Genomic DNA, 13,981 nt, shown 5'->3' with positions numbered 1-13,981 from the left:
ATGCTTTAAAGCTAAGACTTCAGACCCGGACACTATTAGGGCCTTTAGGCCTAAAGACTCAAGCTTTATCAATATTTGGCCAATCTTCATGCCTTAAACCCCTTGTTGAGCCTTTTTTTGGCAAAGTTATCCCCTAAATGCCATGCATGGACGTAAAGCTTGCAACTTTACGTGGTATCTCGACCCTAGAAGGCTAGATCTAGAGTTTGGGGCCTTAGTCTTGCTTAAAAGCGTCTGAATGAGAGAAAGTTATGAAGGAACTCGATGAGTTGGTTAGGGTTTTCCCCCGATATTCTAGACACTATACAAACTCGACGAGTTGGCGAGACAACTCGGCGAGTTGACTTGAATCTTCCTGATTTTCTGAGAATAGAAGGAACTTGACAAGTCGCATAGATGCACTTGACGAGTTGAGTCAACATGGACTGTTGACTTCCGTTTACTTTTAAGGTTTGGTCAAGTTGTGGGCTTTGGAGACCATGGAGGGGTAAAATGGTATTTCACCCTTTCTAAGACTTAGTAGAAGAGTTAGATTAACATCTTTGAAGTTGAATTATTAATTAGAGATGATTGTGATATATGTAGGCGGAGTCTAGATCGATAGTTGGAGTATGAGACATACTTGCCTTACTTACGAGGTGAGTCTCCTCACGATACTTACCTGTGTGGTAATCACTGTGCGACTGGAGGGTCTTATTGGTGTTATCAACCAGAGGGTCTTATGTGCTTATACTGATTCATGTGATATTATGCCTTCTGACTTTGTAATTTGTGCTGTATATTATTCTGTGCATTTATTGAGATAGGATCAGAGGGTCCAACTGAGTTGTGAGACCGGAGGGTCTTTACTGAGACACATGACCGGAGGGTCCTTGTTGAGATATAGCCATGAGAGGCTAATTATTTGTGTGTGGTATTTTGGGGAACTCACTAAGCTTTGTGCTTACAGTGTTGTGTGAAATGTGTTTCAGGTATATCTCAGGATCGCGGGAAGGCGCTGGCTTGATTGTACACACCGGCTAGTTGATTTGTGTTTTGAGGATTCTAGGATATATGAAAAACAATCTTATGCATTGTGTTTGAAACAATTTTATAAATTGAGTCTGAGAAGTGTAAAACTGTATTTTGTGTGGATTTTAAAATGAAAATTTTATTTGAAAATTCAGAGTGTTACATTGGGCCGTGGAATGTCATTTAGGAATTTGGGCCTTTTGAGTGAACGGGTTAGGCCTTGGTTTTGGGCCATGTAAGAAAAAGGGTAAAATGATCTTTTACCCTGGATGTTGGACAAGTAATTTAGATTCTTGATTTTGGTTCGAGATCCAATTATTAATCGGATATTATTGATGATAATAGTGTGGGGATTTTCGAGATCAGCAGACCGAGATTTTATTTGAGAGATTCAACAACTAGAGGTGAGTTTCCTCACTGTGTTATCTACATGACTCTTGCATGTGTTATGTGTTTATATGTATACCGGGCGAGGTTTGATGATTATATTGTATGCTATTTATCTTTGTGATTTTGCATGTATGTATATGTTTGTATGTATACCGGTGGGGCCCGATGCCAGGTGGGACCTAATGACTGACAGATCTGTTCCGGGCAGGGCCCATCATATGTTTGATATGTATGGTATGTGGTATTTTGGGGAACTAAATAAGTTTTGTGCTGACGGTTTTCAGTTTATTGTAACACTCTAATTTTCGAATATTTTTTTTTCATTTTTAAAATCACATAAAACCCAATATCACATTTCTCAAAAACCACAAAATGTACAAGTTGTCAAAACACAAGTCAACAAATGTTTGATAATATCCCAGAACCCTCAAAAACATAACCTCTAACTGGCGACGCCTTCCCGTGATCTTGTGAGGTACCTGAAACACATATCACACAACACGATAAGCACGAAGCTTAGTGAGTTCTCAAAAATACCACATACACAAATAATAATCCTCTCATGGCTATAATTCGGTTTGGACCCTCCGGTCTCACAACTCGGTGAGGACCCTCCGGTCTCACCGCTCGGTGCGGACCCTCCGGTCTTGTGTCTTAGTGAAGACCCTCTGGTCTCATAGCTCGGGTTGAACCCTCCAGTCATGTGTCTCAGTGAAGACCCTCCGGTCTCACAACTCGGTTTGGACCCTCCACTCTTGTATCTCAGAGAAACAAATCGGTTAGCAAACCACCTACCTTACCTGTTTGATGGTTCAACCGGTCAGACAAAAAACTAGATATGTTTGCCCTATTCACAGACAAAATTGAAGTACAAAAAAATAGCCAAAATATAATGTTTTTTCTATATATTACCCTATTCAAAAGAGCCGGTTTTAAATATTGACCTCTTTAACTTTCATTCATATTTATTTCCATTTTATCTTTTAATTTTTTTTGTTCTCTGAAACAGTAATAATATAATTTATTCTAATATGTCTAGCTTGGCCCTAATTTGTCGACGTATAAAAGTTTGGATGGTTGAATAATTTTATTTGGGATCAAAGGATATAAAGGATATGTATTAATGATTTTGAAGAACAAGTTAGGCAACAAGAGGTTCAATGAGATCCATATGATAGCAGCAAGTGGTTCAATAGAAAATCAAGTTCAAAAAATATCGAATTTGTGAGAGATCCAAGAAACTCGATCACAATTTTGAATCATGTTCATCTAATAACCATGTTTTAGGTTGGAGTGAATGGTGTTGAGCTCACCGAGCTTTACCTCAGCCAAACAACCCTTTACCGCAAGGGATTGTCGAGTTGGAAGAAGTAAGGGAGAACAAGATAAACTCTCACTCCTCTACAACCGGTTACAGAGCCCTTGCCAAACTCGCCATGCTGAGCTCGAGGGCCGGTGTGTTGCTTGCCGAGCTGACTGATCAACAGGTGTCGAGCCCTTCCCGAGTCCACTCCTTGTAACCTTATAGGAACCTAATATTTTTATAAGTCATAACCATCTACAAGTCATGTACAAATTATGGTGGTCTGATGGAAAAGTTACATTTTAGTCCCAAGATTTTTTTTGAACGAAAAAGTCCTGAAAACCGGGAAAAAATTGCATTGTGACCCTTTTTGACCGGTTGAAACCGGTACCAAATTAATTTGGGACTATTTCGTAAACTAACTCAAAATATTGAGACTTTTCTTTAAACAAAAATATTAGGACTTTTCTGCAAACAAAACCCTTATTATTATTATTATTATTATTATTATTATTATTATTATTATTATTATTAATATTATTATTATTATTATTAAAAATATAAATAAGAAGACTATTTTTTGAACTTTTTATTATTAATATTGTTAATAATACATATAAATGCATTGAAATGAAAAAATAATATTAATGATATTATTTAAGGGTGAAGGTGGAGGAGATGGTGATGCTTTTAACATTGAAATCATGAATGTCTGCTTGTATATTTTTACTTTGTGTATGGTCATTTCACATTTGTTATTATTGTTTTCAATTAAGAATATCAATACATAACAATTTAAAAGAAGTTGCATATTTGTAAATTTATTTATAAATAGTTTAAGGTAAAAGGATTTCTCACTTTGTATATAAAATTGTTTAAGGTAGAAGGATTACTTTCCAAATCCAACAGATCCACTACAAACTGAAAGGTCCGATATGCTCAAGAATCATATTAAAATGATATTGCTAAATAACATATGATACTAATGGGTCATGCTAACAACAACTTGATACAATTGATTATTTATTAGAAATTGATTTTAATAAATATTCAATAAAACTCTTATAATTAAATTGGAAATTATTTATTTCATGGAAATAATAAATTCCATTAGCAAGTAACTTAAAATATATCATATGGTATGATTTATAAGTCATGTACGAACTTTTGGACTAGTTGAATACTTTTGTCTTTTTCCTAAAAGACAAGGTTTATATTTTATAAAAGAGTTTATAAAAGTTTGACTTTCTTTCTTCCTCTTTATGCAATTTTCGAGATACGAATAAAAAGAAGAAGTGCGTGACTTGTCTAATCATGCTTATGACAATGGGGACAAGTTTGCTTAAAGTGCTAAGGACTAATGGTTAATAACTTCACTTTATGCATATAAGTAAGAGAGCCTGCACTTGGATTATTTTCTAATTCATTCCTTGATGAAAAATCCAAATCCTCTCTTCCCTCTCCCGTTTCTCTCTAGTTTTGGTTAGAAAACTTGACGAACAGTTGCCTCTTCAAGCCTTGTTGTAATGCTCTGTTCCGAATTGACTCTTAGTCCGAGGTGGTGGCTTAAAGGTCGGTCATTATAAGGATTATGGCTCTTGGGAAGGTAAGATCAAGCCCCTTTTGGGTGTGGGTGATGTATTAGAAGTGATCCGGGTGTTCGGTTCGTGTTTTGGAGCCTAGGGGTATTTTGGTAAAATGGAAGTTTGGGTTTTTGTTGAAAATGGACTTTTGTTCAGAAGGTATTTAGGAAGATATGAGTTTATAGAAGTGTAGGGCTTTTCGTTACTTTTTTGTGGATATAAGGATCGTCGAAAACGGATTTATATCGAAGAAGTTATGGCCTTCGGAAGTTTAGTAGTTTTAGGCTTAGCCGAGTACGCTGGGTGTACACAAGGAATACGTTGGCGTACTAGTGAAGAAGGCAGTATGAGGGGCATACTTTTGGAGTACGTTGGGCGTACTGACTAGGATGGTCGCGAATGTTCTTCGGAGTACGCTGGGCGTACCATATGAACACTGAGCGTACGCCAATCAGACCTAATCCTTATTTTAGGGTCTTAGAACCTATTTAAACTCCTTATCTCATAACCTAACCCTAATATCTTCAGCCTCCACCCCTCTAAACCCTAGAAATTGTCATATATAATCCATGGTGGCATTTTGAGCTTATGGAGTCCATTTTTGGGGTGTTTGACCCATTTTCAAAGATGGGAATCAAGGAGGAGCTTATAGATCTGGCTTTTAGGACTCATTCTCAGCTTGATAAAAGGTATAAAGCTTTGAACTTGACCATTGAATGCTTAGATATATTATGTTTAGTTTTTGGATCTTTTGGTCCCAAGAATGGAGATTTATGGTTCCAAATCCGTTTTTAGGCTTGGGGTTGCCACCCTTGATGCTATTTGAGTCCCTAAGGCAGAAAGTTGTCATCTTGATGGTCAGTATTGGTTCATGCTTGAGTTAGGGTCACTTTTATGGAAGTAGAATGCCATTTTTGGAGTTTGGGTTTGTTTGGGGCATGCAAAGTCACCAAGTCAGTGACTTTATGGGTTCAGACGTTAAGTATATTTAAGATCTGTGATTTAGACTTATTGGATCAAGTATTAAGCACTTAATGGATGTTGTGCATGAGCTGTTTGTATGCTGGGCGTACTATGTAGTACGCTGCGCGTACAGTCCATTTGCTCAGTACGCTAAGCGTACAAAAGAGGTATGATGGGTGTACGCTCTCAGGAGGACTTGGGGCTTAATGAACTTCAGACCTTTGGGCCCTAATAGTTTTGGGCCCGGACTTGCGGTTTGTTGGATCTGAATGTATCTTGGGCCAATATTGGAATAGTTGGGCCTATTGGGCCTTGTGTCCCAATATAGAAATGGACTTCACATTTGTGGGCCTCGGTTTGGACCAATTCTTGGAATAAGTTGTTGTGGGCCTTCGTGGGCCGATTTGGTGTGACAAACCGAAATTTTCCATCCTGTTCAGTCTAACACTTCATTGAAAGTCAAACTCATTTATGTTATCTTTTAGCACAATTAGGAGTTTATTTGAGCGTTCTGAGCCTTGTACACTTAAGGGATAAGTGTCGGGGTTTATCTGCTGAAGTTATAACACAAAGAACAAGCCTGAAACACCTTGACAAGGAGTTCACGGCAACCACATTGGAATTTACAGCCGTAAAGTCCATGTGGGCCGTAAACTCCCCCTATATGTTGATATGTTGGCCATTAGTTCATTCCTTTCTTTCCCTTGGCTGATTTCCTCCCAAATCCTCTCAAGTATCATCCCGATCTTCGTCCCCGATCTTCAAAAAACGTAAGTTTCTTGTCCTAATTAGTTGATATCTTACTTGATCTAGTGATCTTACATGATTTCATCCGTGAAATCATTCCATTTGTATAGATCTTCAAGTTTCACCAAGAACACACACTCGTGTTCTTGGCCAAAACCGACCATTCAATCTCCTAGATCGTAAGTACTCTTGTTCTAACTCATTGTACACTAGTTTTAACATGTTTAGAGCTTAGAAACATCAAGAATCAATGGATGAATGAGAGTTTACGGACAAGGATCTCCCAAGGCGGTAAACTCCCTATAAGGGTGCCATGATGCCCTTTTCTCCTTCCTTATGCCCAGAACTTAGTCTAGAACCATACACCATTGAACTGGGGACTTTAAACATCGAAATGGTACTTCACACCATGAGTCTACGGCCATAAACTTATGGGGAAGTGGTCCCCAGGTCGTAAACACAAGTTAAGGTCATTTCTTGGACCTTAAACTCACCTAGCCTCTTGTTTAGCCTTGAAACACTTAACCACTTAAGACATTATAGCTTTAAGCCTCAAATAGAGACCTATTAGAGAGTTTATGGCCAAGAGTAAACTCCCCTAGGACGTAAACTCCATTAAGTATGGTCCATGGACCATAAACTCAATAGCAATGCCTTGCACTCCTTTGTTGCAACCCAATGGCCTCCTAACACTTTGACCAAAGTGTTTTCAACACATTAGGGTGTTTATACTTGTCTAATTAGTGTTATAATCACTAATTGTATATATATATATATATATATATATATATATATATATATATATATATACACACACACACATATGTCTTTATATGTTATTAGGATCTTTGTGTGTGTTTAAGTCTTCACTTAACACCAAGCACTTGTCCGACACTTCCATACGATCCACTCACTGCAGGTGAGTTCATACCCCTTAATTAACCTTTTAAATGTTTTTAAATGTTTTTAAATGCTTTTATGCGGGGGGGGGGGGGGGGGGGATACAAGTTGAATCATGTTAGTTAGTACATCAATCACATGTCATTAATAACTAGCATACAAATGGATTTACTACACTTTTAGCTGTTTACTCAGTATAATACTTCCAAATGACTTACCAAAACGTTTTTACATGTTCAAGCTCTTTATCAAACTGTCTTACATATTGTATGTTTCCTTTCAAACTTTGTTACAATTGTGTTTCAAACAAAGGTTTTTCTTATACTTAAAACTATCTTATCAAACAAACTACTTTCAAATCGTTTTATAATCTGACATCAAGTCATCATTTCTTAGTTATTAAACTTTTCAAAGGTTTTACAAAACTTTTTTTATACTTTTATATTGTCAAATGCATGCCTATATATGTATAGTTATATAAGCAATTTTTAAAGGACTTAGGACGGCTAGCTCGCTTTAATTCCTTTTCCTCGTTTGGATCTGGCCTTAGGGTATCGATTATTCATCCGAATGTCGTCTAAATATTAGTTATATATATATATATCATATATACATATATAGACATAAAAGTTCCATCAATCAGTTCAGTACCTTTGGGTAGCAAAGGCATACTTTCGGTTATACACATACATTACTAGTAACTATAATAGGTATAGTTAGGAGATACTATTTACTATTCCAAGTACAAAGAATCACACAAGAGTCAGTTCATTCATGAGTCTATACTAATACATTACATACTATTACAAAAGTACAATTACATAAATACTATTACATACAATTACAAGAGATACAATTAAAAGAGAGACAATTACATAGATACTATTACATAGATAGTATTTCGTAGATACAATACACGATAACATAAGAGGACACACAATAAAGAGAAACACGGAGGAAGATACAATACACGATAACAGAACAAACATAATAAGGTGCTATAGCATGGAACAATTACAGGATCTAACTATACCAATGAATCACTAACACATTGTTCTAAGCAAAAGGTGATAGTTATATTGGGTATACATGATCATATAATCTTAATGTGGATGTTCACGGCTTGCAATCATTACAGAGGTTGCGTTTGGTTTCCAGAATCTCTTGATAAGGAGAGTGTTTAGTATGGGATCTAGCCATCACATTATACCTTAATACTCAAATTAAGGCAATTAGTACAATAGTAGTCACTTTATACAATACTACAGTACTTACACTTTACAAACGACAAATGTACATCGATGGGTGTCTACAGTTGTACCTATCGGCGAGTTCCCACGCCGTGATTATCCTAGTACAAAAGGTTACGATTTCAGTTATTAAATTATTTCTTTATTACCTTTATTTTTTGTCGCATTCACATAATCGATGAGGTAGATTAGATTTGAATAATAATAGTTGTACAAGGGACAAACCTTCACTTATATAGAGGTTCATACTTTCAAAACAGTCGGGTCTTGGTAGAAGACTACTTTCAAAACAGTCGGGTCTTGGTAGAAGACTACTTTCAAAACAATCGAGTATTGGTAGAAGACTACTTTTTATACTAGTAGGAAATATGAGATTTTCTAGGGTTTTCATACGTATACAAACTTTTCCTTAAAATAATTACAAGTTTTATTTACAAATCAATGACATTAAAATACTTATGAATTCACCAGCTTTATGCTGATACTCACTTTCAAAATAACTTGTATTCTCAGGTCACAAATAGACAGGTACGACGACCAGGTTTTGTGAAGACGGAGCAGTCAAGACTCGTCTTTTATTTTGAATATTCATTATGTTGTTTTATACTATGAAAGAACACACTTGTATTTAAAATTATACTATTAATGCAATGGATGATGTTGTGGCTTGTTTACTACTTTACACTGTTGCATTACTTTACATGACATCCTCCGCCCCAGAACGTTTCCACTGTTCTTGGTTTTGGGGTGTGACATTTGGTCAGGATTATTGACTAAGGAGAATATTGAGCTTTAGTATAAGGTCCATTAGAAAGGTCTGGGCCCAGTTTGGAAAATTGGGCCATTGATGGTTTTATGGACATTAAAATGTTGGGCTTTGTTTTGGTTTGGGCCCTTAGTTTTGGATCATATTGAGCTAGGGGTAAAATGGACATTTTACCCAATGCATGGATTAAGGATTATGGTATGGGACCCAATTGCTAATTGGCTATATTGATTGGTAGTGACAGCTCGGGTAGCTGGTGGGGCAACAACTAAGGATTTCTTCAGGAAGCTTCTGCATTCGAGGTGAGTTTTTTCACCATACCCATGGGCTACCTATGTAGATGTTTGTAGTAGATCTCTTGCATTTGGAAAGTAATCCTTCTACCTTAAACAATTTTATATACAAAGTGAGAAATCCTTCTACCTTAAACTATTTGTAAACAATTTTACAAATATGCAACTTCTTTTAAATTGTTAAGTATTAATATTCTAAATTGACCATATACAATGTAAAAGTATACAATCAGACATTTATGATTTCAATGTTAAAAACATCACCTCCACCTTAAACAACGTCATTAATATTATTTTTTCATTTAAACACATTTATATGTATTATTAACAATATTAATAATAACAAGTTTTAAAAATAGTCTTCTTATTCATAATAATAATAATAATAATAATAATAATAATAATAATAATAATAATAATAATAATAATAATAAGGGTTTTGTTTGCAGAAAAATCATAATATTTTTGTTTACAGAAAAGTCTCATTATTTTGGGTTAGTTTACGAAATAGTCTCAAATTAATTTGATACCGGTTTCAACCGGTCAAAAATGGTTAAAATATAAATTTTACCGGTTTTCAGGATTTTTTCATTCATCAATCGAGAACCTCTTCTTCTGTTTGAATCGATATTATTCCATTCCAATTTCTTCCCGATACCTTTCAAGGAAAATCTTAAAAAAAAAATCTTTGGACTAAAATTTAGCTTTTCCGTAAATATTAGAATTTTTTTTGAAGATTTCCCAATTAAAAATCAAGTATTATCCCATGATACGATAGTAAAGTATTATCCCATGATACGATAGTAAACTTATTTTCGTAAATTAAATAAAACTATTACGTACATCAAATCCGTACTTTGAAAATTCCAATAAACTACCAAATAACATGTGTAACATGACTATATTTGTTATACTTGAGATAAAACTTTATTTTCTAGAATTTATTTCCACCGCATGAAAAACCTCAATAAAGAAAAAAGATAACCGCCACCTTCTTTTTAGAGATACAAGTCAAAACCACATTTATGAGCATTGATTTGAGTTTGGTGCATGTATGGCTTATAACTTTTCCCCTTGAGAGTCAACAGATTTCAATCTCAATTGAGCAAGAAATTGCTTTACTTGAGTCTTGACTCTTGAGAGGTGGATCATCAAATGGGGATAAGTTATACTTCGAGAAGGATGATGAATGGTAGTACTTTAATCGGTACTTTGGTTGTTCTAATGTTGTTAATACATCCGGGGAGGGCTGGGGTGTACGGGTGCTGGGGTGGGTGTCTCAATCAGTGTGTACTTATCGCTGACAAAAAGCCTGAAGAAAAATCACCATGTTATTGGAATTGTTTAGCCAACTGCTTTCCTGAATCGGGTCAAATTTCAACCCATTCATCATCGGCTAGTGAAATTGCTGGATCTCCATTACCAAATACCCCTCCCATATCTCTCAATAACAAACCCACATTTCCTCATTTTGGCTTGGGTAAAAAGTATTATTGCATCATCGGTTGTTCTTTGCATAGTTGCCTTATTCATGGTCATGGTAATCTCTCTCTCTCTCTCTCTCTCTCTCTCTCTCTCTCTCTCTCTCTCTCTCTCTCTCTCTCTCTCTCTCTCTCTCTCTCTCTCTCTCTCTCTCTCTCTCTCTCTCTCTCTCTCATCAAGAAGTTAAATTAATTTCCGAACAGAAACACATGTAAATTATGATATATTGTGAATTTGTGATAGTCCCTTTTAGATATTGTAGTTAATTAATAGAGGTGATTAAACTTTTTAGAATAAAATCAAAAACCAAATTTGGCTTTGAAGCAAAAACTATTACCAATTTGTATGTAATATATAAAAGGTAACAAATTGAAAATCTCTAGGAAGGCATATTATTTAATATGTCTTGTATATTAACAAGGTTTTCATAAATATGGAGTAAGTAAAGAGGAATTGATAGATATTTTTGTTGTCATTAACTTATTCATTGTATGTTTGTATGACTTGATTTTGCAGCTGGAGTCGATTTGAAGCTCTGTCTCATAAGGTGTACACACAAATGCAAATAGTACTTGGTGTTTAGGTTTTGGTTTGTTTGTATTATTTTATTTCTAATATTCTCGTAAAACCAGAAAAAAATGATATAAACGAACTAAAGCTTATGTTAGATACATAGAGTCGAAAAAGAGCACTTGTGTAAACCATAGTCTCGCACTTGTGTATCTCATATGTGAACAACAGTAAGCACTAATTAAAATAAAATGTTACTTTTAATGTTAATAGAATTTTTTTCATTAATTTAATTATCATCGTATAACAAGTGAGATAATAAACCGGTAATAAGCTGTGTAGCTAAGCCTTTTAAAATGTTTTATTACAGCATGGTTAAATCAAAATTTCAAATAATTTGCATATCTTTCAATCAAGACAACTGATACTACATATATGTATTTATACATATTATTTTCATATGATTTAACGTGCTAATACATATTCATTGATTCGTTCATAATAATATTCAAATAGTTGTGTTATCTGGTAATTAATAAAAATATATACCTTTTTATTAATATTTAGTTTATCCTTATTATTAATATTGTCATTTTAATAAAATTAAAATAATATGACACGATATCGGCATAAAAAATATTAAAAACTAATATAATTAAAAAATATTAAAAACTACTGATTAAATCATATGTGCTTAGATGTAAAAATCATAAAAGTGATTTGACCATATATATATATATATATATATATATATATATATATATATATATATATATATATATATATATATATATATATATATATATATATATATATATATATATATATATATATTGAGTGATAAATAAAAAATACAACAAAATATGATCTAGTGACATTAAATTGTAGTAAAAAAAGTTGAGAGTCAAGTATTGTTAGCAATACTTAATAAAAATACGACGCACACTTGTATTAATTTGATGAAATTGTTTTATCATTTTATAGAAAATTTGAAAATATTTTATCCTTGATATCTCGTCTTTAAGGGGCTGTAACTTATTGAATATGTAACAAAATAATGCAAAATTATAATCTAAAGTGAAGTACACACAATAAACTACATGTCGGAAAAAATATTGTGTTATTCCAATTTCGAACGAATGAATTAGAAAATTTAAATTTTTTTACATATTCAACATTATGCAGAAAAACTAAAAATATTTCCGCTTTCATACCTGGTCTTCGGGGGACTCTAATATATATGTTACCAAATAAAGTGAAATTATAGTATAAAATGAAATGCAAATAGTAAAGATGTTACAAAAAATATGATATTATTCGGACTTCAAATGAATGAGTTATGACAGTTTAAAGAATTTTATAAATTTAATATTTGGTAAATTTATTTTAACAATGATTGTTTCTGTAAATTTAGTTAAATATGGCTCGTTTATGTTAATTTTTGTTTTACTCTCACACCCTTTATATATTTTTTATTGACTCATTTTTTATTTAGTTAAACATGGCTTGACTTCAAGAGGTATTTTGTATTCTAAAATACCATTAATGTCAATTTATTTTACTCCGAGCTGTTTCTGTAAATCTACTTAAATATGGACCATTTAAGTTAATTTTTTTAATCCCACGCCTTTTATGCAATTTTTAATACCAAACCTATTTTTTATATTTAGTTAACTGTTTATGTAAATTTACTTTAAAATGGATCATTTCTGTAAATGTAGTTAATCAGGTACCAAAATTGATGTCTTGTTGACTATAAAGAAGTTGTCTCACTCTCTCATATATGTGATTGTGTGTGTCAGTGTCTTTATTTTATCATATGTGTATGTATGTTTGCCGCTAAAGTGTTTGTGATAATATAGTGTTTGTGTTATCATTTCTAAGAAAATATTTTGATTCTGTTTGCTTATTTTTGTTTTTTTTACTACAATTACGTTTCAAAACTATTATATATCGATGTACTTATTTATTTATAATTTCAATCCTTTATTATTTGAATTATCGATTTATAAATCTTTAATATTCATCACTTAACTATTTAACATTTTTTTATATTCAGCTAGTGTTATACACGACTTGCTAACCTAAATAAAGACAACTAATAAAATAATTTCAACAAACTAATTCACCAGCTCATGGTTTTTCTATTAAATACTACCGCCTACCAACAAATATTTGACTCTCAACTTTAGTGCCTATGAGGTCCAAATCTTTTCTAGGACAACAATAAATACAAAAGGTGTCATAAATTATAGAGAGAATAAATCAAATTGTTCTTTTGGACATAAAGCTTCACGGTGCGGGTCTAACTGTATGGTGTGGTCGTTGGAACCGTACCTAGGAACACCATATCATGGGTGCGGTTTTAAGTGCGATTCATGAGATTGTGTATTTGAGTGTTGCTTTTGGGTCATGCACTTGAGTGATGCCCAGCATGTCATGTCTATCATTTTTTTCCATATGACTTTTACTCTCAATAATCTTTTCATGCCCGTCATCAAAGGAAAGAGAAAATATTTTATAAAAAATAAACTTTTTTCTTCTTGTGATCATTGTATTTCTTTCATTTTCCCTTCTAAAATAAAAAGTAAAAGAAAACATTTTCTCCATTTTCTTTAGTTTCTCTTTCTTTAAAAAAAAAAACTCAAAAACACTCAATTTTTTCCCTACACTTTCAAAAAAAAAAAATTTTAAATCACTTATTTCCACAATTTTACTCCCATTTACTTCAATTTCATTCCTTAAAAAAAACTCTTCCCCTAGTTCCAGAGTTGCAACATAGA

General features: G+C 33.4%; 1 protein-coding gene across 1 annotated transcript; it reads left to right on the top strand.

Moving 5' to 3' along the window:
• The first annotated feature begins 10,258 nt into the window (after positions 1-10,258).
• On the top strand, positions 10,259-11,355 carry LOC111913028 (uncharacterized). The gene is made up of 2 exons (XM_023908748.3): positions 10,259-10,746; positions 11,205-11,355. Exons 1-2 carry the CDS (start codon positions 10,362-10,364, stop codon positions 11,255-11,257), a joined length of 438 nt encoding a protein of 145 aa, XP_023764516.1. The 5' UTR covers positions 10,259-10,361; the 3' UTR covers positions 11,258-11,355.
• Positions 11,356-13,981: the final 2,626 nt, after the last annotated feature.

This window comes from Lactuca sativa, chromosome 6 (assembly GCF_002870075.4).
Source record: "Lactuca sativa cultivar Salinas chromosome 6, Lsat_Salinas_v11, whole genome shotgun sequence".
Taxonomy (NCBI): domain Eukaryota; kingdom Viridiplantae; phylum Streptophyta; class Magnoliopsida; order Asterales; family Asteraceae; genus Lactuca; species Lactuca sativa.
The sequence above is the reverse complement of the archived record's forward strand: the minus strand, read 5'-3'. Positions and strand labels throughout refer to the sequence as shown.